This window comes from Pseudoliparis swirei, chromosome 16, assembly GCF_029220125.1.
Source record: "Pseudoliparis swirei isolate HS2019 ecotype Mariana Trench chromosome 16, NWPU_hadal_v1, whole genome shotgun sequence".
NCBI lineage: Eukaryota > Metazoa > Chordata > Actinopteri > Perciformes > Liparidae > Pseudoliparis > Pseudoliparis swirei.
In genome coordinates, this window is record NC_079403.1 from 5,602,601 (window position 1) to 5,624,615 (window position 22,015).

At 44.1% G+C, this 22,015-nt stretch overlaps 2 protein-coding genes across 2 annotated transcripts; one reads left to right on the top strand and one right to left on the bottom strand.

Annotated features, from left to right (window-relative positions):
• Window positions 1-1,989: 1,989 nt before the first annotated feature.
• Window positions 1,990-10,212, top strand: pks1 (polyketide synthase 1). The gene is made up of 6 exons (XM_056434203.1): window positions 1,990-2,038; window positions 2,120-2,273; window positions 2,369-2,529; window positions 3,270-3,473; window positions 3,563-3,744; window positions 4,128-10,212. Exons 1-6 carry the CDS (start codon window positions 1,990-1,992, stop codon window positions 9,603-9,605), a joined length of 6,228 nt encoding a protein of 2,075 aa, XP_056290178.1. The 3' UTR covers window positions 9,606-10,212.
• Window positions 10,213-11,673: 1,461 nt separating this feature from the next.
• LOC130206625 (phenolphthiocerol/phthiocerol polyketide synthase subunit C-like) lies at window positions 11,674-19,855 on the bottom strand. Its single transcript, XM_056434676.1, has 6 exons — window positions 19,777-19,855; window positions 19,244-19,397; window positions 18,606-18,766; window positions 18,281-18,487; window positions 17,972-18,153; window positions 11,674-17,220 (listed from the first exon to the last, which is right to left on the bottom strand). The coding sequence occupies exons 1-6, from the start codon at window positions 19,829-19,831 to the stop codon at window positions 11,674-11,676; spliced, it is 6,306 nt and encodes a 2,101-aa protein (XP_056290651.1). The 5' UTR covers window positions 19,832-19,855.
• Between the last annotated feature and the right edge of the window lie 2,160 nt (window positions 19,856-22,015).

The following is a 22,015-nucleotide window of genomic DNA, read 5'->3' on the forward strand; positions in this document are numbered from 1 at the left end:
ACCTAAGCTTGTATTGCATTTATATTAGCGACTTGAGATCCCACTGCAGTGGCCTACGTAGCTTATATATATATATATATACAGGGGTGCACATAACTTTCTCAGTGAGTTACTCAGGTGAGTACCGGTAGATGGTGTTTGGTACTCACTCCATATGTAGCGTCAGCTTTTGTGACGTCCACCTACGGGGGGGGGGGATTACTGTTATACTTCTGCGAATACATTTTTGAATACATCCACGATTAAAAATGCATTCAAAAAGACAACGCACTTGAACACGTTTTAAATTTCTTTAATTTAATTTATGTAAGAAATGATTTCCATTTTTGTTCCTCTTGTATCTTTTGGACCTTGGGGATTCGAGAATCGCCTTCCCACCCACCCTTTCTGTGAATCTCACAGAGCCCCACACCCCATTACCTCTCTTACCACACGTCTTACCACTGAAAACATCTGGCTGCTACAGCTGGAAATATAGTTGATGAGCAGCAGAGAGTCTGAATTAAAATACTTGCAGATGAACCATAACTGATGAGTTGGCACGTTGTCATTTTGGTAACAGTCCTCATTAATACACCTTCACTTGTGTGTTGCGGTTTTATGCTAAAACAGTTAAAATACCTCTCTTTTTTTAAATCCTACATTATGACAAGCAGTGAGGATTTAATTTAAGAAATAAAAGCACCGCCGTAAGCATTCAGACCTTTAAAGAAGTGCTTAAATGAAGCACCTTTGGTAGTGATGACTAATCTTCAGGGTGTGAGGCTTTGAACACCTGGATTTAGAGATTTACATTTTTTCGGGGGAAACTAGTTATTTTTAACTAGAGATGTTCAAATGGGTTCAAGTCTAGCTCGTTTCTTTTTATTTCATTGTTTTCTTCCAAAAAGCAGGCTTTCATGAGTCTCTCCTCCAGGAGAAGCTTCTGTGTGGTGAAGCCCAGATCAATGATGTCATGTCATCCTCATACAGACGGTTGTGTGTCCAAATCAATTAGAATCAGCACAGCAGACACCAGTCCAGGTGAAACAACTGCTCAAGACGATCAGGAAAAATTGTGATATTTCAGTTTTTTTCTTGTTAATTAGCAAATAACAAACATTTTTTGCAACATATATATTTTTTATGTTGCAAACCTCATGTTGAAATTGTTTAAATACATGTTTTCTCTCATCTATCTTGTCTCAACATCCCAAAACAACAAACAAATATTTTGTGATTCAATGACATATTTCAGTTTTTTTCTTGTTAATTAATTAGCAACTTAATCCAGTATTTGTATTTGTTGTTATGGGATATTGAGTGAAGAATGATGAGAGAAAACACGTATTTAAACAATTTTAGCACGAGGTTTGCAACATAACAAAATATTAAAAAGGGGCAGGGTTAGAATATTTTATTTATTCACTGTATAGTATAATATAAATTGGACCAGCTGTAACATTACAACTACTGTTACTACTGTCAAGAGACTTTGATTCATAAGCATGCATTTATTAAGATTAGTTGTCATTAAGAATGTCTTTTTTTAAGCATACGTTGGATTTAATGAGGTCTGATCCACTGCAATGTTTCTATGTTGAAGAACTATCCAGTAAACATGTTATTCCTTTTAGAGATGACGTGACCACAGGCTGCTGTGGTACTGGCCACTTTGAGGACTTTGTAATCTTCCAGTGAGAAGCACACTGTCGTATACATTGTTGTCTTTATTTTTCTTTTGTTCACTTCTGCCTTTGAATGATCTTAAGTTACAATCAGAGCATTTAGTTCCAGATGAAGCCAATGGAGACGCAACAAGGCCGAGCATTGTGTCCTCTCGTGGCTCCAGGTTTCAAGAAGGGAGGAGAGGTGCAGCAGCTCTTCTTCTGGCTGAAGGCAGCAACCACTGAACACGGAGCTTCACGATGGAGAGGCTGACACTTTTACTTTGGCTTTTAGAATAAAGCAAACAAGTCCCCAGAGCGACTTTACGATCTTAAAAGAACAATGGAAGACGACGTCGCTGTTATCGGGATCGGATGCAACTTCCCTGGAGGTATGGTGCAAGCATTTTAAATGTGTCTGGGTCGATGCTTTTGTTTATCAGTTGTCTTCAGGTGGTCTGTTTTTATTTTAGGTGAGGGGTTGGACAACTTCTGGAGGGTTTTGTTGGAGGGTAAAAACTGTACTGCAGATATTCCAGCAGAGAGATTTGACACCACTTTTTGGTACGATGCCGATGATAGCAAGCCCGGAAAGACACAGACAACCAAAGCAGCTCTTATAGAGGGGTAAACATCAACATTTTTAAGATTAATTATTAACCCGTATATTGGAATTTGTTTTAATTTGGATGGATCTGCTTTTTTATTCAATTTTGTTTCAGCTTTAATGAGTTCGATCACAAGTTTTTTGGCATTACTGAAGCAGAGGCCGAATTCATGGACCCTCAGCAGAAACTCCTCCTGCAGTGTACATACAGGGCGTTGGAAGATGCGGGAGTGGCGATGGAAAGCATCAGTGGAAGCAGAACTGGAGTTTACATAGGTGACCACCATCAATCCATCATACGGTCAACACTAGAACCGCCAGAGGTCGGGGTCTACCTGAAACCGGTAAAATGTACCCGCTGTTAGAATGAATTGATTCTCAAGGTACACGGTTCAATTATTTATTGCTGCTGTTATCTTCCCCTTTTTGCTAGTTTGAATAACAGTCACAACTAGAACGGGCACTCGGTAGAGCGCATACCTTCGCATATCACAAGATTGGGCATTGAATTATGAACATTTTGGCATTAGTTGCATGCCAATTGGATATTTGACCGAGCTATGGTAAAAAGAAGATTTTGACCTTTTCATGACCTTGACCTTTGACCCGATCGATCCCAAAATATAATCGAATGGTCCCCGGATGATAACCAATCATCCCACCAAATTTCATGCGATTCGGTTTAAAACTTTTTTTGTGACGCGAATAACACACATACAAATAAATAAATAAATAAATACACGCCGATCAAAACATAACCTTCCGCATTTTCAATATGAAGGTAATAAACCCAGGACGCATCGCTCAGTCCTGACTTTATCTTGACATTTCTTTCAACAAAAGTGTGCTAAACACCATACTTTTAGGAAACTCACACGCTATTTATTGAAACAAAGTCCATAAGTTTAAATCTGAAAACATAGGTGGGTAAATTGTACCTGTTGGTGGTAAAACGAGCACAATTTAACAATCCACAAATTGTGATGTACTCTGCTTTTATAATAATAATGTTGCAGGTCTCATGAACAGGGACTATGAACTACTCCGAAGCAACAGCCCAACAACGATAACCCACTACAATGGCACTGGGACGGCCATGAGCGTGGCTGCCAACAGACTGTCCTTCTCCTTCAACCTCACGGGCCCTTCGCTCGCTATTGACAGTGCCTGTTCTTCATCTTTGGTGGCTCTGCATTTAGCCTGCCAGGCTATAAAGCAAGGTATTTAGTTCCCTTTCCCCCAGCCGGAAGGCAAGACAGGCAACATTTAAATGTTCCATATTTAATTCAACTTTCTTTTTTGCCGCTAGGAGACTGTGAGATGGCTCTTTGTGGAGGTGTCAGTTGTATCATAGAGCCAAGAGTGTTTGTGGCTCTCAGCAAGGCCAAGATGATCTCGCCTGAAGGGACCAGCAAGCCGTTCTCCAGCAGAGCAGATGGCTATGGAAGAGGAGAGGGCTGCGGGGTCGTCCTCCTCAAGCCGCTGAAAAAGGTCAGAATATGCAGAGAAGTGCTTCAATTTCCTTTTGTGCATGGCTTTTTATTTTTTTTACGATACAAGCAAGCCTCTTCGAGAATAGAGCAACGTCAATGAATAGCTGACATGAAAGAACAATTAAAAATTGCCCAATTGAAACAAAGTCCTGATAACCTTTATCGTAGGTTACTTGGCCAAGTCGACTTGATTTGTTTCCAGTTCGCTACCTCTACTTCTTCTAATCGGTTTCCTGGCCGATATCAGCCTCACTTAGCATCAACTACACGTCAGCCAAATGTGTTCGCTTAAATCAGTCGATGGAAACCTGCCTGATTCTCATTGTATGACGTACTTTATTCACCATGTTAAACTCACTCAGTCTGGTTGTTGCTTTCCAGGCTATACAAGACCATGACAATATCTGGGGCATCGTCAGCAAAACGGCGGTCAACCAAGATGGACGCTCAGTCACTCCAATCACCAAACCCTCCATGACGCAACAAGAGGAACTCCTGCGCAGAATGTACTCAGAGTCTGACCTTGCAAATGTCCAGTACATAGAGGCACACGGGACCGGAACTCCTGTGGGAGATCCAACGGAGGCGGGAAGCATTTCGAACGCCATCGCCAAAGCCAGACCTCCAGGTTCAGAGGCACTACGGATCGGCTCTGTGAAGAGCAACATCGGACACACGGAATCTGCTGCTGGAGTGGCCGGACTCATTAAGGTACTCTTGATGATGAAGCACGAGACAATCGTTCCCTCTGTTTTCTATTCAGAAGACAATACCAGCGTAGATGTAAAAGCGTTGAGGATAAGGATTCCGGTTAAAGCGGAAAGATGGGAGACCGAGGGGTCCTCGGGAAAGGTAGCTGGGATCAACAGCTTTGGGTTCGGAGGCACGAACGCACACGTGATTATAAGAGAGCACAGAAAGACCACTGCACCCACTCAGATTCCCAACAACTGTCCAAAACTCTTTGTAATATCTGCAGCCTGTGAGGAATCGTTGCACCTGTCCATCGCTGACACCCTCCAGAGGCTTCGCCGCAATCAATCGGTTGATCTACAGGCGTTGACGTACACCTCGGCATGCAGGAGGAGTCATTCCAGACACAAATTTCGGAAGGCCTTCCCAACATCTTCCCTGTCAGATTTAGAACAACGGCTAACATCTGCAGTGAAAACGAATGTCGATTCAATCAGGTCCGACATCCAGGTGGTCTTTGTGTTCTGTGGGAATGGGGTTGCTTACAGGGGTATGTGCAAGCAGCTCCTGAGAGATGTTCCCATTTTCAGAGACAAGGTCAGAGCAGTTGAGAATCTTTTCCAAAGTCATAAAAGCACCAGCGTGAGCCGATGGCTTGCCGGCGAAGACGACAATGACGTTTTCAGCCGGCCGGATGTCGTCCAGCCTCTTCTCTTTGCGATTCAGGTTGGCATCGCCGCTCTCCTGAAACACTGGGGAGTCAAACCCGACGCCGTGCTCGGGCACTCCGTCGGCGAGGTCGCCGCCGCCCACTGTTCCGGACTCTTGTCTCTCGAGGACGCCGTGAAAGCGGTGCACCGCCGCAGTGTCCTTCAGAGTGAGGTCACGGGCGGGAAAATGCTTGTTGTTGGGAATGTCGCCGTTGAAAATGTATTACGGACCCTTCCAGAGTTTTCCGGGGAAATTTGTGTCGCAGCGCTCAACAGCCCCCAATCTTGCACCCTGTCGGGGGACGCAGATGCTATAGACGTCCTTCATCAGAGGCTGAAGATGCTCAGGGAAAGAGATCTCTTCCTCCGTGAGTTGGATGTGCCAGCAGCATACCACAGCCATATGATGGATCCTATATTAGATGACGTTGAGAAAAGTATCGAGTCCTTGAATGCCAACGACAAAGAGTGCAAACTGTTCTCAACAGTGACTGGGGACAGTTGTTCAGACGGCGACTTTGTGACGGGCAGCTACTGGGCAAGGAACATTCGGGAGCCTGTCTTGTTTGAGCGTGCGCTGCGCGCTGCCACCAAAGACAAGCCATCAACGGTCTTCGTGGAGATTGGACCTCGTAGCGCTCTCCAAAGAAACATACATGAATCTTTGGGGAAGAACGCCACGGTTCTTCCCTCCGTCCAGCCAGAGAAAGATTACGCCACGTTGTTGTCTACCGTGGGAAAACTATTTGAACTGGGCATCAGTGTGGACTGGCATCAGCTCCACCGGGGTTGTGAGACTTTGCCCACAGCTCTTCCAGTCTATCAGTTTGTCAACGCAAAGAAAGAATTGAATTTCGAAGCTTTGAGAAAAGGCGGTGACATGTCGACCCCCTTTACGCTCCTGTCTCGAACGAAGCCGGATGACAAAGAGTACATGTGCGACCTCTCATTGGAGACTGCCCCATATCTTTGGGAGCATAAAAACAATGGCGTTTCCATTGTGCCAGGCGCGTTCTACGTTGAGCTCGCGTATGCCGCAGTGATGGCCAGTTTAAGGCCCAAGAAACCAGTTTCTCAGCTCCAGCTCAGTGTAAGATTTGAGAGTCTGTTTGCACTTAGCTCAAACTCTCATCAGTTGAAAGTAAAACTCGAGCATGCAGAGAATGGAGCTTCATTCAAAATACAGTCTTCTGTCGCAACACATGCCTCTGGCACATACAGGTGTGCAGATGGCCAACCGCTGTTAGAAGAACCAATCATTTGTCTGGACGTGGTCTCCAAAAGGTGCAACTTGGTTATGAAGAGAAAAGAGATTTATTCAATTCTTTCTCTCGCAGGATTTGAATACGGAGCTGTCTTCAAACAGCTTAATGATGTGCATTTTGGAGATGAATTCAAGGAAGCCGTGACAGCGATTCAGGTTCCAGGTCAACTTCTACAACACCTTCATGAGTTTTTCCTTCACCCTGTGTTATTGGACTATTTCCTGCAAATGACCGCTGTGGTTGCTATTGGTCGGCTCACTGCAAAGCCGGGATTCCCCTCAGCTATCGGTAGTATAACCATTTCAGGACCACTGCAAGAAGATATGGTCATGTACTTACGAGCCACTCAAGAGACTCCAGACTTCCTGGATGTATGCGGTAGCTTTGCCACCCCAGAGGGTCATGTGCTGGTAGAACTTAAGGGGGTGAGGATCTCATTTTTGGGCAATTGCTCAAGTGCTCTTCAGTCGTGGTTCTTCCACAATGAAATAACTGCAATCCCTGACACAAGAGACTTGCAAAATTGCAAAATAAAAGCAATAGTATTTGAAGACAAACTTGGCATAGCTAAACTGCTCAAGCCATACATTCACCCAGAGTCAACACTTGTGGAGAGCAGAGAGCACTGGATGGCAGACCAAATTCGGAATGTAGTGTCCGGCTCACTGACCAACAACGTTGATATCGAAAATGTTCTCTTCATCTGGGGTGTCGAGGACCTCAGTCGCTTGTCATCCGAGAAGACGCTCGACTGCTTGGTGAATTGCTGCGAGCTGTTTCGCCAGATTGTTTTAGCCTTGAAGGAGAGCGAGCGCTCTCTCACTGTCCGTGTCGTTACTTATCGATCGACAGAAACGACTGTAGACCACGTCGGTCCTGGCTTCGTGCTGTCCGGTATGACACGGGCTTGTGCGGCAGAGATGGCGGGTCTCTCTTTTCAACTGGTCGACCTTGCTTCTGTGACCAGTGAAGACATTGAAACGCTGGCTTGTGTGATCAACACATGCAAAGAACAAGAGGTCGTGATCAGCAAAGGCCAAGCGTTGACAACAAGAATAGCTCGGACGCCCATGAGGGTCGGGACTTTAAGTGAAGGTGATGAGCACTCGGTGTATGTGAGAGACTTTGTCCTACAGACAGCTGATCCATACCGAATGACTCACTTGTCTGCCATCCCCTACGACACCAATGCTAATCCTATCCAAGAGAAGTCAGTTGAGATTCGGCTCACCAATGTGTGCGTGCAGTCGTCCGATTACTTTCCCGTCACCGCATCGCATTTGAAGTTCGGAAAGACGATGTATTGGAACAAGCACACGGCACACAATCACAAGCTTCTCGCTTTGGATTTTAGCGGCATTGTCACAGCTGTCGGGAAGGATGTTCACGACCTCAGAGTGGGAGATCCTATTGCTTCATGTTATCCAGTTGTTGCCACTGCGAAGGTCGTGATTCCAGAAGCTGTGTGCTACAGCACAAAGAGACTCCCGTTTCTGAAAGAGACGCCATGTGTGTCTTACTTTATACTCGCATGGGAGATCCTGCAGAAAATGCTGGTTCAGGTTAAACACCAACACAGGAAGCTGATCATCATCTCCTCCAACTTAGCCTCAGCCCTGATAAAGGTTTTGGCTCTGACGGCAAACCGGTCCGGCTGGAACGTTTCCTCATTGTCACATTTTGGAGGGGAATCTCTGCATTCTGATGAGAGTCACGCTTTCGTTTTTCTGCCCCCGTTCGATAACTCGTGGCAAGGGGTGCATGACAGCGGTCGTCATGACAGACACGTTATTTTTGTGAGCAGCGATCGCATCTCACAATCCTTCTCAGCAAACATGTTTGCACTGAAGAGTGAACACATCCATGTTCATAAGCTTGACGTGGCTAATGTTCTCCAGAGAGCGAGTCTGCAAATGCAGAACAGGGATATCTCTGATTGGCTGTTGTCGTTAGGCTTTGATGCAGCATCTCTTCCTTTGAAAAGAGAGACTTTTCAAATATCTAGCTTAATAGAGCCTGAGAACAATGCAGATGCCGAGTCCTACTTCACAACAAAGACTGTACAGCAAGTTGTTCTAGATCATGGAGAAGCTGACTGTCAAATGTCAGATATCCCTTTGCTGACGGGTTCTGGACAACTCTTTAAACCGAGTTGTGTTTATATTGTCACTGGAGGGCTCTCTGGTTTGGGATTTGAGACAGTAAAGTTCATTGCCTGTCATGGGGGAGGTTGCATTGCAACACTGTCCAGAAGTAATCTGACTGATGAGTTACAGTTTGAGATGGAACTCCTCCAGAGAAGATATGGAGTCACAATCACGAATGTCAAATGTGACGTTTCTGTGTCGACGCAGGTCGTGGACGCGATCTCAATGATCGGACAAAGATTCTCCTCTCGACCGATCAAAGGAGTGTTTCACAGCGCTGCGGTTTTACACGACGCGTTGATCGAAAACCTCGACGAGTCCCTTCTCCGAAAGGTGCTGCGGCCGAAAGTGAGTGGGGCTCTGAACCTTCACTATGCGACACTTTCCAACAAACTGGATTTCTTTGTGTGCTACTCCTCCATCTCTTCCTTCATCGGCAACGCCTCGCAATGTAACTACGCGGCAGCCAATTCGTTCCTCGACACGTTCTGTCATTACAGGAGAAACCTCGGTCTCGCTGGACAGTCCATCAACTGGGGTCCGTTGAACCTCGGCCTCCTGTTGAACAAAGGCCATTTCCAGAAGTTCCTGGAGGCCAAAGGGATGATGACAATGGATGTGTGTGACATCCAAGAGGCACTTGAAAAGTGTCTCCTGATGAACAGACCACAACAAGTCATCTGCAAGTTCAACTTCAAAAATCTTAACGTTCACGTTCTTTCGCAAAACGCGTCCCTCAGAGAGCGTTTGTCAGCGCTCGTGGAAATGGAGCTAGAAGTTGAACTGAGTCATGAACCCTCGGTTCAGCGTTCGTCTTCCGCGTATGAAAGTGTGAGAACAATCGTCAGCGACATCAGCGGCGTTAGCGTCGATGAGCTGGATGACGACTTAGCTCTGTGTGCACTGGGTATCGACTCGATGTTGGCCATGACTCTGCAGAATAAGATTTTCCAAGAAACCGGCGTAAATGTACCTTTGGTTAAAATATTGGACCCCAACAGCACGCTGGCCACTTTGGCAGCTCTTGTGAAGAATAATGGTTAATTTCAATGCACTGCATGAAATAATACCTTGGACTAAGTTTTGGGGAATTGAAAATGCTCAAGGTCGCACTCACTGCTGTGGTTTTGTTCTCAGTGAGATTGGTTGGAATTATTTACAGTAGGCTTGTTTTTACAACCGTATTACAGTATTTTATAGTTGTTTAGTATGTGTTAGAGTGTTTTTCCCACTGATATCTTGGCTTGGTCACAATTGTTTAACCCTTGTGTTGCCTTCGGGTCAATTTGACCCGATTCAATGTTTCACCCTCCTGTCGCCTTCGGGTCAATATGACCCGATTCAATGTTTAACCCTCCTGTTACCTTTATATTTACTAACATATTTTACCCTTGAGGTCAATATGACCCCAGCTATTAAAATCTCCAGAAAATTATTAGAATTAATATTGTTTTCCAAGTTTAAGTGTGAGGTACTTTATGTTTGTTTGTTGACTCCCGAAAGAACACCGACATTAAACATTGAATCGGGTCAAATTGACCCGAAGGCGACAGGAGGGTTAAATATTGAATCGGGTCAAAGTGACCCGAAGGCAACACAAGGGTTAAAATAACACTGTACTAAAATGTTGATGTCATGTTTATATATTTATGTTTCTATGGAAGATCTGTTCAATAAATCAAAACATCAGATTGGAATAAAACAAAAGGCTGGTGTTATTTATTTGGAAAATATTTATCATCTGTGAACACTAAAGCAAAGCTGATCTTTGGAAGTGTGAACAAACAAAAGAGGTCTTGACGATTACATTTGGAGATGTACCTTGCCAGTTTATGAAATTTCAATGAAGTAATCTGAATGAAAGATTATTTGTTAATCACCAAAATCCAACTTCATTAAGTGCATATTTAAATTGGCAGGTGGTTTTATTGTGTCATGAAAAGGTAACAAATAAAAACGATACAAATGTTAGTGAAACATTTCTTTACTTCTTTAATGTCCAAAAAAGGCTTTAATTAGTTGCAACACCAAACATAGGTAGTGTCAAATCTCCTCAGATTAGTGGGAGTCATAATTTCTAGAGTGATAGAAGGTATTGCTTTATTGTGGTTTTCTGAAAACAGTGCGACTTACATAATAAATTAATGTATTTGTTTCTTTTTATTTACACGTTTGTCTTTGTGGTGGCAATGTTACATTACATTACATGTCATTTAGCCGACGCTTTTATCCAAAGCGACTTACAATAAGTGCATTTCAACCTAGAGTACAAACTAAGAACAACAAGAATACAGGAAGTAACATTTCCTCAACATAGTCGAACTACAAAAGTACCATAAGTAAGAGCTATTTAAGTGCCACTGAAGTGCAAATCTGTGTTCTTGCCTGCATGTAATAAATTAGTGGCTCAATCAGCAAAAGACTTTCACACTCACACACATGCACCCAATTAAACATTTCTGCCATGCCAGAATACTATAACATGTTTTGTTCCACCGACATCATAAATATGATAATCAGAATCAATGAGCTATCAGTGATAACAACTGGCCGTGACCTGTGAGAGATGAGTGAATATAAAACAGATCAAAGTAAGTTGACGTGAGACAAAACACTATGACAGATCATAAAAATGACGCATAAACTCTAAAGATTGATGAAAGAAAATAACAAGAATGTACTTACATATACTACAATTTACGTTTTTTTCACATAAATTAAATTATCCACAATTAAAATCATAATTTATCAACAATAATTATATATTTAATTGTAATGCTGACAGTTTCATGTTAACATCATGAATATACCTCACAACAGAATCAGTAAAACTGATACAAAACATCTATTTAAAATAATGGTGTATTCTTAGAACAATGTAAAAACATGTCAAACTATAATACCAAATTGAACAAAAACAATCACCACAGCCAAACATGTACAAAACAATATAACAAAATAGGCAAAATACAGAATGGCTATGTGGCATGGATACTGTTGTATTGCATTGGCTATCATAAGCCTTCTAATGAATCCAATAAAATGTTCCACTAGTCCAGTATTAACTTTTTCTGTTGCCTACATTTCTGTATCTGCTTGTTATTTTTCATTTTTACAATCTGGTAGAAACAACACCTACTCCGCCTTCAACAGGAAGAGACTCTTGGTTATCACCTTCGCCGTCACCTGTGTCACTCAGTATAGCTACTATCGTTAATAGAGTAGCATTGGGATCCAACAGTTTCACCAAAGGCACATTCACGCCTCTCTCCTGAAAGATAAGATTCTGCAGAGTCATGGCCTGCATGGAGTCAATGCCTAAGGATAAAAGAGGCGAGTCATCTTTCAGCTCACTTTCATCCAAGCCGATGGTCTCACAAAGCAGAGAGACGACATAATCTTTCGGTGAGACGGAGTCAGATTGTTTAGTTTCAGAGTCTTTCTCTTTGGATTTTTGGAACGCCTCATCTACCAACGCGGACAAGCGCAGGGTCAAGGCTGCATTTTGAGATAGGATGTTGTACCTGATGTTTCTGAAGTGAAACCTGCAAACAGCCTGTTGGGGCCGATTGAGCACAAGACATTGCTCCAGACTTTTGTGAATCTCAGCCACATCCAACACCATCATCCCCTTCGCCTCCAGAAACCGCTGGAAATGTTCCTTGTTCAAGAGGAGGCCGAGGTTCAGAGCTCCCCAGTTGATCGACTGTCCAGGAAGCCCGAGTGTGCGGCGGTACTGACAGAACATGTCGAGGAACGTGTTGGCTGCTGCGTAGTTTGTCTGCGATGCGTTTCCCAGAAAAGCTGAGATCGAAGAGTAACACACAAAGTAATCCAGTTTACAGCGCTTTGTTGCATTGTGCAAGTTCAGTGCCCCGTTTACTTTGGGTTTGAAAACCTTCTCGTAAAGGGATCTGTCGAGGGTCTCAATCAGGCCATCGTGGAGGACAACTGCGCTGTGAAACACTCCCCTGATTGGACAACCGGGAAATTTCTGGGCGATGACGCTGATAGCCTTGTGCACACTCTCGGACACGGAGATGTCACACTCCATGGCAGTGACGTAGTTCCCACACTGTGTCTCCACATTGTGTATCTCTCGTTGCACATCTGGGGTGGGTTTGCTCCTGGAGAGTATGACGACGTACTCGCCCCCTCTTTGAGAGATGAACTTCACAGTCTCGAAGCCCAGACCGGAAAGACCACCCGCCACGATGTACACTGCTCTCTTTCGGAAAAGCCGTTTTTTTGTTGGCAACAATGGGATGTGAGATCGTGTATGGCTGACGCCTTTTTCCAGAGCCACGACGGCCAGCTTCTTGGAGTTGAAGTATGACGGTTGCGTCTCCGAATCCAGGGTCTCGATGCTTTCACGTTTCACATTCTCAAAGGGAAAGCTTTGAAGGGCAAATTTCCTGCTCAAGTTTAGAGACTTCAACCAGTGATAAATGTGTGGCCTATGTGCTCTCAAGGACCCTTTTTGCAAAATGACTGGCATCTGAATTGTCTGCACGTGAACACTTTCCTTTCCACTCTGGAACGCATCCCGAGCAAGCAAACACTGCATCTGAGACTCGCAGATGAAGACGACATGTTGGATACCTGGGAAGTGACACATTCTTGCAATCAGGGATTCATCAAACGGAGGCAGGACGACAAAAACATCCATTTGACTGACTTCTACAAAAGAGCCATTGCACTGTGTGCCGACAATCACATTCCAACCGGACTTGTAAGAAGTGTGTGCCAGGACTTTCATCAGAGCAGAATCAGGCACAGAAGATATGATTCCGAGATTATGTTTGGCTCTGGGCAACGCTCGATGCAAGATCTCCCATGCTAATACAAAGTAGGAAACACAGGGTGTTTCCTGAAGGAATGGGAACCGCTTGGTGCTGTAGCACACATCTTCTGGAACTCTGACCTTGCTGGTTGCCGCCACAGGGTAACACGAAGCAATGTGGTCTCCCACTTTCAATTTCCTGACATCTTTCCCAACTGCTGTAATAGTACCACTAAAATCAAGAGCCAGCAGCTTGTGTTTCTGTGATGAGTGTTTGTTCCAGTATAGCGTTTGTCCAAATTTCAGATGTGAAGCACTGACGGGGAAGTAATCAGACGAATGAACACATATCTTAGTGGGCTGAATTTCAACTGATGTGCCCCTGATTGGCTGGGCCTCCTCCTCGAAGAGAATGGCACTCAGTTGAGTCATCTTATGTGCGTCCGCTGTCTGAAGGATGCAGGGCTCAGGCGTCAGAGAGGTAAAACTGCCCTCTGAACTGTCAATGATCTCAGGTGGAGTACGGACAATGGAGGGTTTCAGAATCAGCCCATCTTTTACCACCAGCTCTGGGTACATGTTGCAAGGTTGCGATGTTAGGACCTCAGCCAGTGCTGCGATGTCCTTAGGAGAGAGAGTGCCTAAATCAATCAGCTGAAATGAAAGATCTGGTATCTCGGCAGCAAATGATCTCGTCATGCCAGCAAGAGCAAAACCTGGACTTATGTGGTCTACTGTGATGTCAGAGGAACGGTAAGTGACTGCTCTGATGGAGTTTGGGAAGCAAATTCGCTTTAGCTCAAGGACTATTTGGCGGAATGTCTCGCAGCAGCTCGCACAATTCTGCAGGACAACCTCAGATGCCAGTGAGGTGAGGTCCTCTTTGCCCCACAGAAACAGTACCTCATCAAAGTTGTTCTCAATATCAGTTATATTGAGATTTGCCAAAAGAGATGGAAACCCATGTGTCAAGATATAATTCGCATGTGTGGAGGCAATATATCTAGAACCAGAGTCCAAGTATTGCCGCAGGCTTTGAGAGATGCCTATGTCGTCACAGAAGACCAAGGCCTTAGGAGGAGCAGATGCGACGCCTTCAGGGACAACGCTAAAGGCGTTATGGTAGAAATACTCCTCAACCACATGAGAGCGACTGCCAAGGTACTTGATTATCACATGCTTCACCTCAACCAGCACTCTTCCGTCTTTGTCTGCAAAGCAGCCACAAATCTCAAAGTGATTAACACCAATGTCAGTTGCTCTCAGATAGACGATCATCTCATCTTGCAAGGGTTCAAACACGGTCAAACTTCCTATTTTCGTGGGAAATCCTGGTCTACCAGCAAAAATGTACTCTACTGTAACTGGGAGAAGCTGCATGAGAAAATCCAGCACAACAGGATGAATGCAGTAGTCATGTAACTGAGACTGCAGTTCTTTTGGAACTGTGACATGTGCAAAAGCCTCCTTGAGATCTTCTCCATAGTGCACATCCCCTTGATTCTTGAAGACATCTCCATACTGAAACCCCCCTTGAGAGAGATACCCATAGAACTCCTTGGAGCTCACGACAGATTTGCATCTTTTGTAGATGGAGCTCAGTGAAATGCACTGCTCCTCAATCAGCCTCTCTTTCTTTGAAACCACTGTGCCTGACGCATACATTGCGGCTGGTGAGAGTACCATGAACTTAGTTTCCGTCTCCGTTTGTTCTAGTTGCACCTTCATTTCGGGTGAATTCTGGGTTAAAACAAATGGACTGTGAAAACTGACACTGACCTGCAGTGAGCAGAGCGGTACCTTTGGTTTGGCACTGGCCATGAATGCGGCTAAACCCAACTCGGCGTAGAAGGCACCAGGGATGATGGGTATGTTGTTGTGCTTGTGCTCTCTCAGGTAGAAAGACGAGTCAGACAGCAGATCACAGCTGAAGACGTTGCTTTCGCTTCCTGTCTTCCGGAGCACAGGGTGATTGCTTGCTGTGTTTTTCTGTGCGGCTCCAATGATAACGTCTCTGTCCGAGCAGTCAAACTGGTATTTCGGAATAGGCAGTGGCACCGTCTCACATCCTTTGTAGAAGGTGTTCCAATTTAAGTGCGAGCCCAGTTCAAACAGCTTCGGCACAACGGACTTCATCGTTTCGTGATCTTTCTCTGGCTGCACTGAGGCAAGAACAGCTGTGTCATTACCCAGAGTTTCCATGATGTTTCTCTGTAGCGCCCTTCGTGGCCCTATCTCCACAAACACCGTGTTCTTCTTTCCTTTGGTTGCTGATCTCACTGCTTGCTCAAAAACTACTGGCTCACGAATGTTTCTCGCCCAGTATTCCCCGGTGCAGAAATCTCCCTGTTGGACTCCCTTGCCTGTCACTGTTGAGAACAACTCTGTGTCGAGATCATTCACCCGTAAGGAGCCGATAGTCTCCTCGATTTCTGGCAAAATAGGGTCCATCATGTGGCTGTGGTAAGCAGCAACGACATCCAGTACACGAAGGAACAGATTTTCACTGTTGGCTGAGGTGCTTAGCTCCTTATAAAGGCTTTCAATTGCATCTGCGTCACCTGCAAGGGTGCATGACTGTGAGCTGTTGTATGCAGCAAGGCAAACTCTCCCCGAGTAACCAGGGAGAAGAGCAGTCACTTCTGATACAGCCATGTTGCTGATCACAAGCATCTTCCCCCCAGTGACTTTGCTCTGGAGGGTGCTGCGGAAATAGATGACCTTTAACGCATCATCGAGAGACAGGAGGCCAGAACAGTGAGCGGCTGCCACCTCGCCAACAGAGTGTCCGAGTATTGCATCGGGCTTGACGCCCCAGTGTCTGAGTAATGTGGCGATGCCAACTTGGATGGCAAAGAGGAGTGGTTGGACAACATGTGGGTTGTTGAAGTCACGACCCTCAAACTCACTCTCAAGTGTGTCCAAGATGTCCAGCGTACTCAGCCTTTGGAAACGTTGCGCAATCTCTTTGATCTTACCTCTGAATACAGACTCGTGTTTCAGTAGTTGTTTGCACATACCATGGTAAGTGACGCCGTTTCCGCAAAAGACAAACACTAACCTCGGGTCCGAGTAGGACGGGCGAATATTTTTGCCGACAGCGGCACTTAACTTCTCTTTAAGATCGACTACAGATGACACAACGATGGCCTTTCTGTATTTATGCTTTAGATGGCTTCTCCTACAAGCGGATGTGTACAACAGAGCAGCTAGATCAACTTTGCTGTCGGCTTCCAGCTGTTTGATGGTGTCTTCCATCATCAGAGTGAGAGATTTTGGTGAATTTGCCGACATGACAAAATAGTTCTCCCGTTTCCCACCATTCTTTTGCTCAACGCGTGACTGTTTGTGCTGTTTGACAATGGCGTGTGCATTCGTACCCCCAAATCCAAAGTTGTTAACTCCTGCAATTCGTGCACTGGAGGCTTCCCACCTTTCGGCTTCCATCGGAACTTTAATGTTCAGGGCTTTGGCATCTACACTGGCAGAGTCCTCAGAGTAGAAAACAGAAGGAACGATTGTCTCGTGCTTCATCATCAAGAGTACCTTAATGAGTCCGGCCACTCCAGCAGCAGATTCCGTGTGTCCGATGTTGCTCTTCACAGAGCCGATCCGTAGTGCCTCTGAACCTGGAGGTCTGGCTTTAGCGATGGCGTTCGAAATGCTTCCCGCCTCCGTTGGATCTCCCACAGGAGTTCCGGTCCCGTGTGCCTCTATGTACTGGACATTTGCAAGGTCAGACTCTGAGTACATTCTGCGCAGGAGTTCCTCTTGTTGCGTCATGGAGGGTTTGGTGATTGGAGTGACTGAGCGTCCATCTTGGTTGACCGCCGTTTTGCTGACGATGCCCCAGATATTGTCATGGTCTTGAATAGCCTGGAAAGCAACAACCAGACTGAGTGAGTTTAACATGGTGAATAAAGTACGTCATACAATGAGAATCAGGCAGGTTTCCATCGACTGGTTTAACCCTCCTGTTGCCTTAGGGTCAATTTGACCCCATTCAATGTTTAACCCTCCTGTTACCTTTATATTTACTGACATATTTTACCCTCGGGGTCAATTTGACCCCAGCAATTAAAACCTCCAGAAAATTATTAGAATTAATATTGTTTCGCAAGTTTAAGTGTGAGGTACTTTATGTTTGTTGACTACCTAAATAGCCCTTTAAATATATAAAAAAGTTGATAATTCTTCTGTGTTTGACACAGTGAAAAACAGCCTGAGGTTAAATTGACCCGAAAGAACACCGACATTAAACATTGAATGGGATCAAATTGACCCTAAAGGTAACAGGAGGGTTAAGCGAATACATTTGGCTAACGTGTAGTTGAAGCTAAGTGAGGCTGATATCCGCCAGGAAACCGATTAGAAGAAGTAGAGGTAGCGAACTGGAAACAAATCAAGTCGACTTGGCCAAGTAACCTACGATAAAGGTTATCAGGACTTTGTTTCAATTGGGCAATTTTTTATTGTTCTTTCATGTCAGCTTTTATTGGCCATGTGTCAGAGACAAAAACAAGCTATTCATTGACGTTGCTCTATTATCGAAGAGGGTTGCTTGTATCGGAAAAAATAAAAAGCCATGCACAAAAGGAAATCGAAGCACTTCTCTGCATATTCTGACCTTTTTCAGCGGCTTGAGGAGGACGACCCCGCAGCCCTCTCCTCTTCCATAACCATCTGCTCTGCTGGAGAACGGCTTGCTTGTCCCCTCAGGCGAGATCATCTTGGCCTTGCTGAGAGCCACAAACACTCTTGGCTCTATGATACAGTTGACTCCACCACAAACAGCCATCTCACAATCCCCTGATGAAATAAAGCACATTACGTACTCACATTATCACATATCTCTGTCATTAAAACCCAGCGCGCCGTGGCGTGGTTTTTCCAACAGGGAAGCGTCGTCGGCTTGAGTTCGGCGCGCTGCACGGACCTTGTCTGATGGCTTGACAGGCGAGATGAAGAGCCACGAGGGACGACGAGCAGGCGCAGTCTATGGACAGGGACGGCCCAGTGAAGTTGAAGATGTAGGAGACTCTGTTGGCCGCGATACTCATGGCAAGACCGGTGCCGGTCCAGTGGTTGATCACACTCGGGTGCACGTGTGCGGCATTTGTCTCATAATCTCTGTTCATAAGCCCTGTAATAAAACCAACATAAATACCGGTCAAAGTGCACGTATGGATATAATTAAGAGAGTAGATGGAAATATTACACAAAACTATGATTTAAAAAAGCAAGTTGCTGGCAATATGTACCAAAAAACACTCCCGTCCTGGTCCCACTGGCCTTCTCCATAGGAATCCCAGCATTCTCCAAGGCCCTGTAGACACACTGGAGGAGCTGTTTCTGCTGAGGGTCCATTTGTTCCACTTCACTGTCACTGATGCCAAAGAACTTGTGGTCAAATTCATTGAATCTGAAAACGTTCAAAAAACATTCAATCAAATTTAGTGACTGTAGAATCGATAGAAAGTTATTTCCTAGAGTTAAAATGAACATTTAACTCAGTGGAATGCTGTTCATCCAAAGGCCATGTGACAGGAGCCCTGCACACCGCTTGGATTGTTTAAGTTAAGACTAAAGTTTGAAGTTGGTCTAAAGCACGTTCTTCATTTTTGGATAATCTCAAATCACGTCTATCACAAGTTACAGAGTCTTTCTATTATAGTTTTTTTTCTTTTTTTTAAACCTTTTTAGTGATCATGCGTTAGTTTTAAAGAAAATCGCTGACACACCTGTTTTTATTTACTCTAAAGAATCAAACAATATCTAGATATATGATTTGTTACAGACAATAATACATATCATTTACTCAATATGGAAAAAGACTATCTATACAAACTTATTGTCTTATTATCTGAGAAGGGGACATCATAAAGTTCAAAGAGCATACCCGTCAATGAGAGCTGCCTTGGCCGTGCGGGATTTCCCCGCTTTGTTGTCGTCGGGGTCATACCAGCTGGCGATGTCAAATCTCTCTTTGGGAATCGGCACAGAACAGTTTCTTCCATCCAACAGAACCTTCCAGAAATTCTCAAGCCCTTCTCCTATTATAAAAATATAGATATATATATATATATTTTCAACTTAGTTAGAAATTGTAAAAAAAAGAAAAGAGAATTGACTTAAATTGAATAAAATATAATTTTAGATTATCTAAAAAAAAAATATTTTAGCAGGGAATAATTTTACCAACCCTGATTGAATATATCAAGTAAAAAAATGTGGATCTGTTAATTTAAAGTGGTGATCTAATAATGTGGAAATTATCTAATTTGTCTTTAAATGTTCTATGACTACGATAAATATATCTTAATATGGGAGAGGAATACTTGTTTAAATGGAAAATATTGCGAATAAATTACAGAAAAAAACTCAAAAGAAAAGAAGCCAAAAACTGAGACCCCCCAAATTCAAATATCTTACCCCCTGGAAAATTACATCCGATGCCGACTACAGCGATCTCTTCAGCTTCCTCCATTCTGACCGAACATCACTGAGAAAGAAAATCAAAAATCTTTACTGCGGTCAACGTCTCTTTTCTACCCGGCAACATCACATCCAGAAAGGAAATGTGCTTATAGCGTTCTTTAAAACCGTGCCATTAGTCCAGCCGTGTCATGCCCCGGTGCATCCTTACATCCATTTGGTTTGCCTTTTACCCTCAGCGATGGTATCACTGCCCACCTGATTCTTATAGCCAGCTTCTATTCTTGATTAAACATTAATGATTGATTGTGTGGTGTGGCCATGGCGACGAAGGACTCCGGTGCATGCACAAGTTCATGGTCTCGCAAATGATTAGACGGCGTTTAATGAGAGAATCAATATGTCAGCCGACGACAGGGTGACTCTGGTTTCACAGAAGTTTATCTCAGCTATACCATAATTACAAAAATCAAACATAGTCGAGGACATTTCAACGCTCTATATTTGATCAATGTAAACAATGTTTTTATTACTCCAATGCAGACAACAGGTAAGGCCGAGAGGGTCCTTAACTTACCTTCTGTTTGCTTTAAGTCCGGCTCAGATACTTGTAGTTCCTAGAGTCTTAAAAGTAGAATGGGAGCCAGAGCCTTTGGTTATCAAGCTCCTCTTTTATGGAACCAGCTTCCAATTTCAGTCCGGGAGGCAGACACAGTCACCTCGTTTAAGAGTAGACTTAAGACCTTCCTCTTTGACAGAGCTTATAGTTAGGGCTGAATCAGGTTTGCCCTGGTCCAGCCCCTTGATATGCTGCTATAGGCTTATAGCTGCCGGGGACGTTTAGGATGCACTGAGTACCTATCTCCTCTTTTTCTCTCCTTAGGATGAATTTTCATCTCTCAATCACACGTTACTAACTCTGCTTTCTCCCGGAAGTCCTTTTGACTTTACGTCTCATGGGGTCATCGGACCCTATGAGACGGCATAAATCCTATCTGCCTGATGGATCGTCTGGGTCGTGGAATTCCTGCTCATGACTACGCCACTGTCCTGTTGAGACTCCGCCCTCCTCCTCCCCACCGCCATCTGCCTGATGGATCGTGGAGGTCTCCATCGTGGAATATGCCTACTATGAACTATTCATACACTCTGTCATATTCATTGAATGTATTTTAACTCTAAATCTGTCCTTCTGTACACATTACATCTATTGCATCTGTCCATCCTAGGAGAGGGATCCTCCTCTGTTGCTCTCCTGCAGGTTTCTTCCTTTTTTCCCCTGAAGGGTTATTTGGGAGTTTTTCCTGGTCCGATGTGAGGTTTTGGGGCAGGGATGTCTATGTGTACAGATTGTAAAGCACTCCGAGACAAATTTGTAATTTGTGAAATTGGGCTATACAAATAAACTGAATTGAATTGAATTGAATATTTTACCCTCGGGGTCAATTTGACCCCAGCAATTAAAACCTCCAGAAAATTATTAGAATTAATATTGTTTCGCAAGTTTAAGTGTGAGGTACTTTATGTTTGTTTGTTGACTACCTAAATAGCCCTTTAAATATATAAAAAAGTTGATAATTCTTCTGTGTTTGACACAGTGAAAAACAGCCTGAGGTTAAATTGACCCGAAAGAACACTGACATTAAACATTGAATGGGGTCAAATTGACCCTAAAGGTAACAGGAGGGTTAAGCAAACACATTTGGCTAACGTGTAGTTGATGCTAAGTGAGGCTGATATCCGCCAGGAAACCGATTAGAAGAAGTAGAGGTAGCGAACTGGAAACAAATCAAGTCGACTTGGCCAAGTAACCTACGATAAAGGTTATCAGGACTTTGTTTCAATTGGGCAATTTTTTATTGTTCTTTCATGTCAGCTTTTATTGGCCATGTGTCAGAGACAAAAACAAGCTATTCATTGACGTTGCTCTATTATCGAAGAGGGTTGCTTGTATCGGAAAAAATAAAAAGCCATGCACAAAAGGAAATTGAAGCACTTCTCTGCATATTCTGACCTTTTTCAGCGGCTTGAGGAGGACGACCCCGCAGCCCTCTCCTCTTCCATAACCATCTGCTCTGCTGGAGAACGGCTTGCTGGTCCCCTCAGGCGAGATCATCTTGGCCTTGCTGAGAGCCACAAACACTCTTGGCTCTATGATACAGTTGACTCCACCACAAACAGCCATCTCACAATCCCCTGATGAAATAAAGCACATTACGTACTCTCACATTATCAC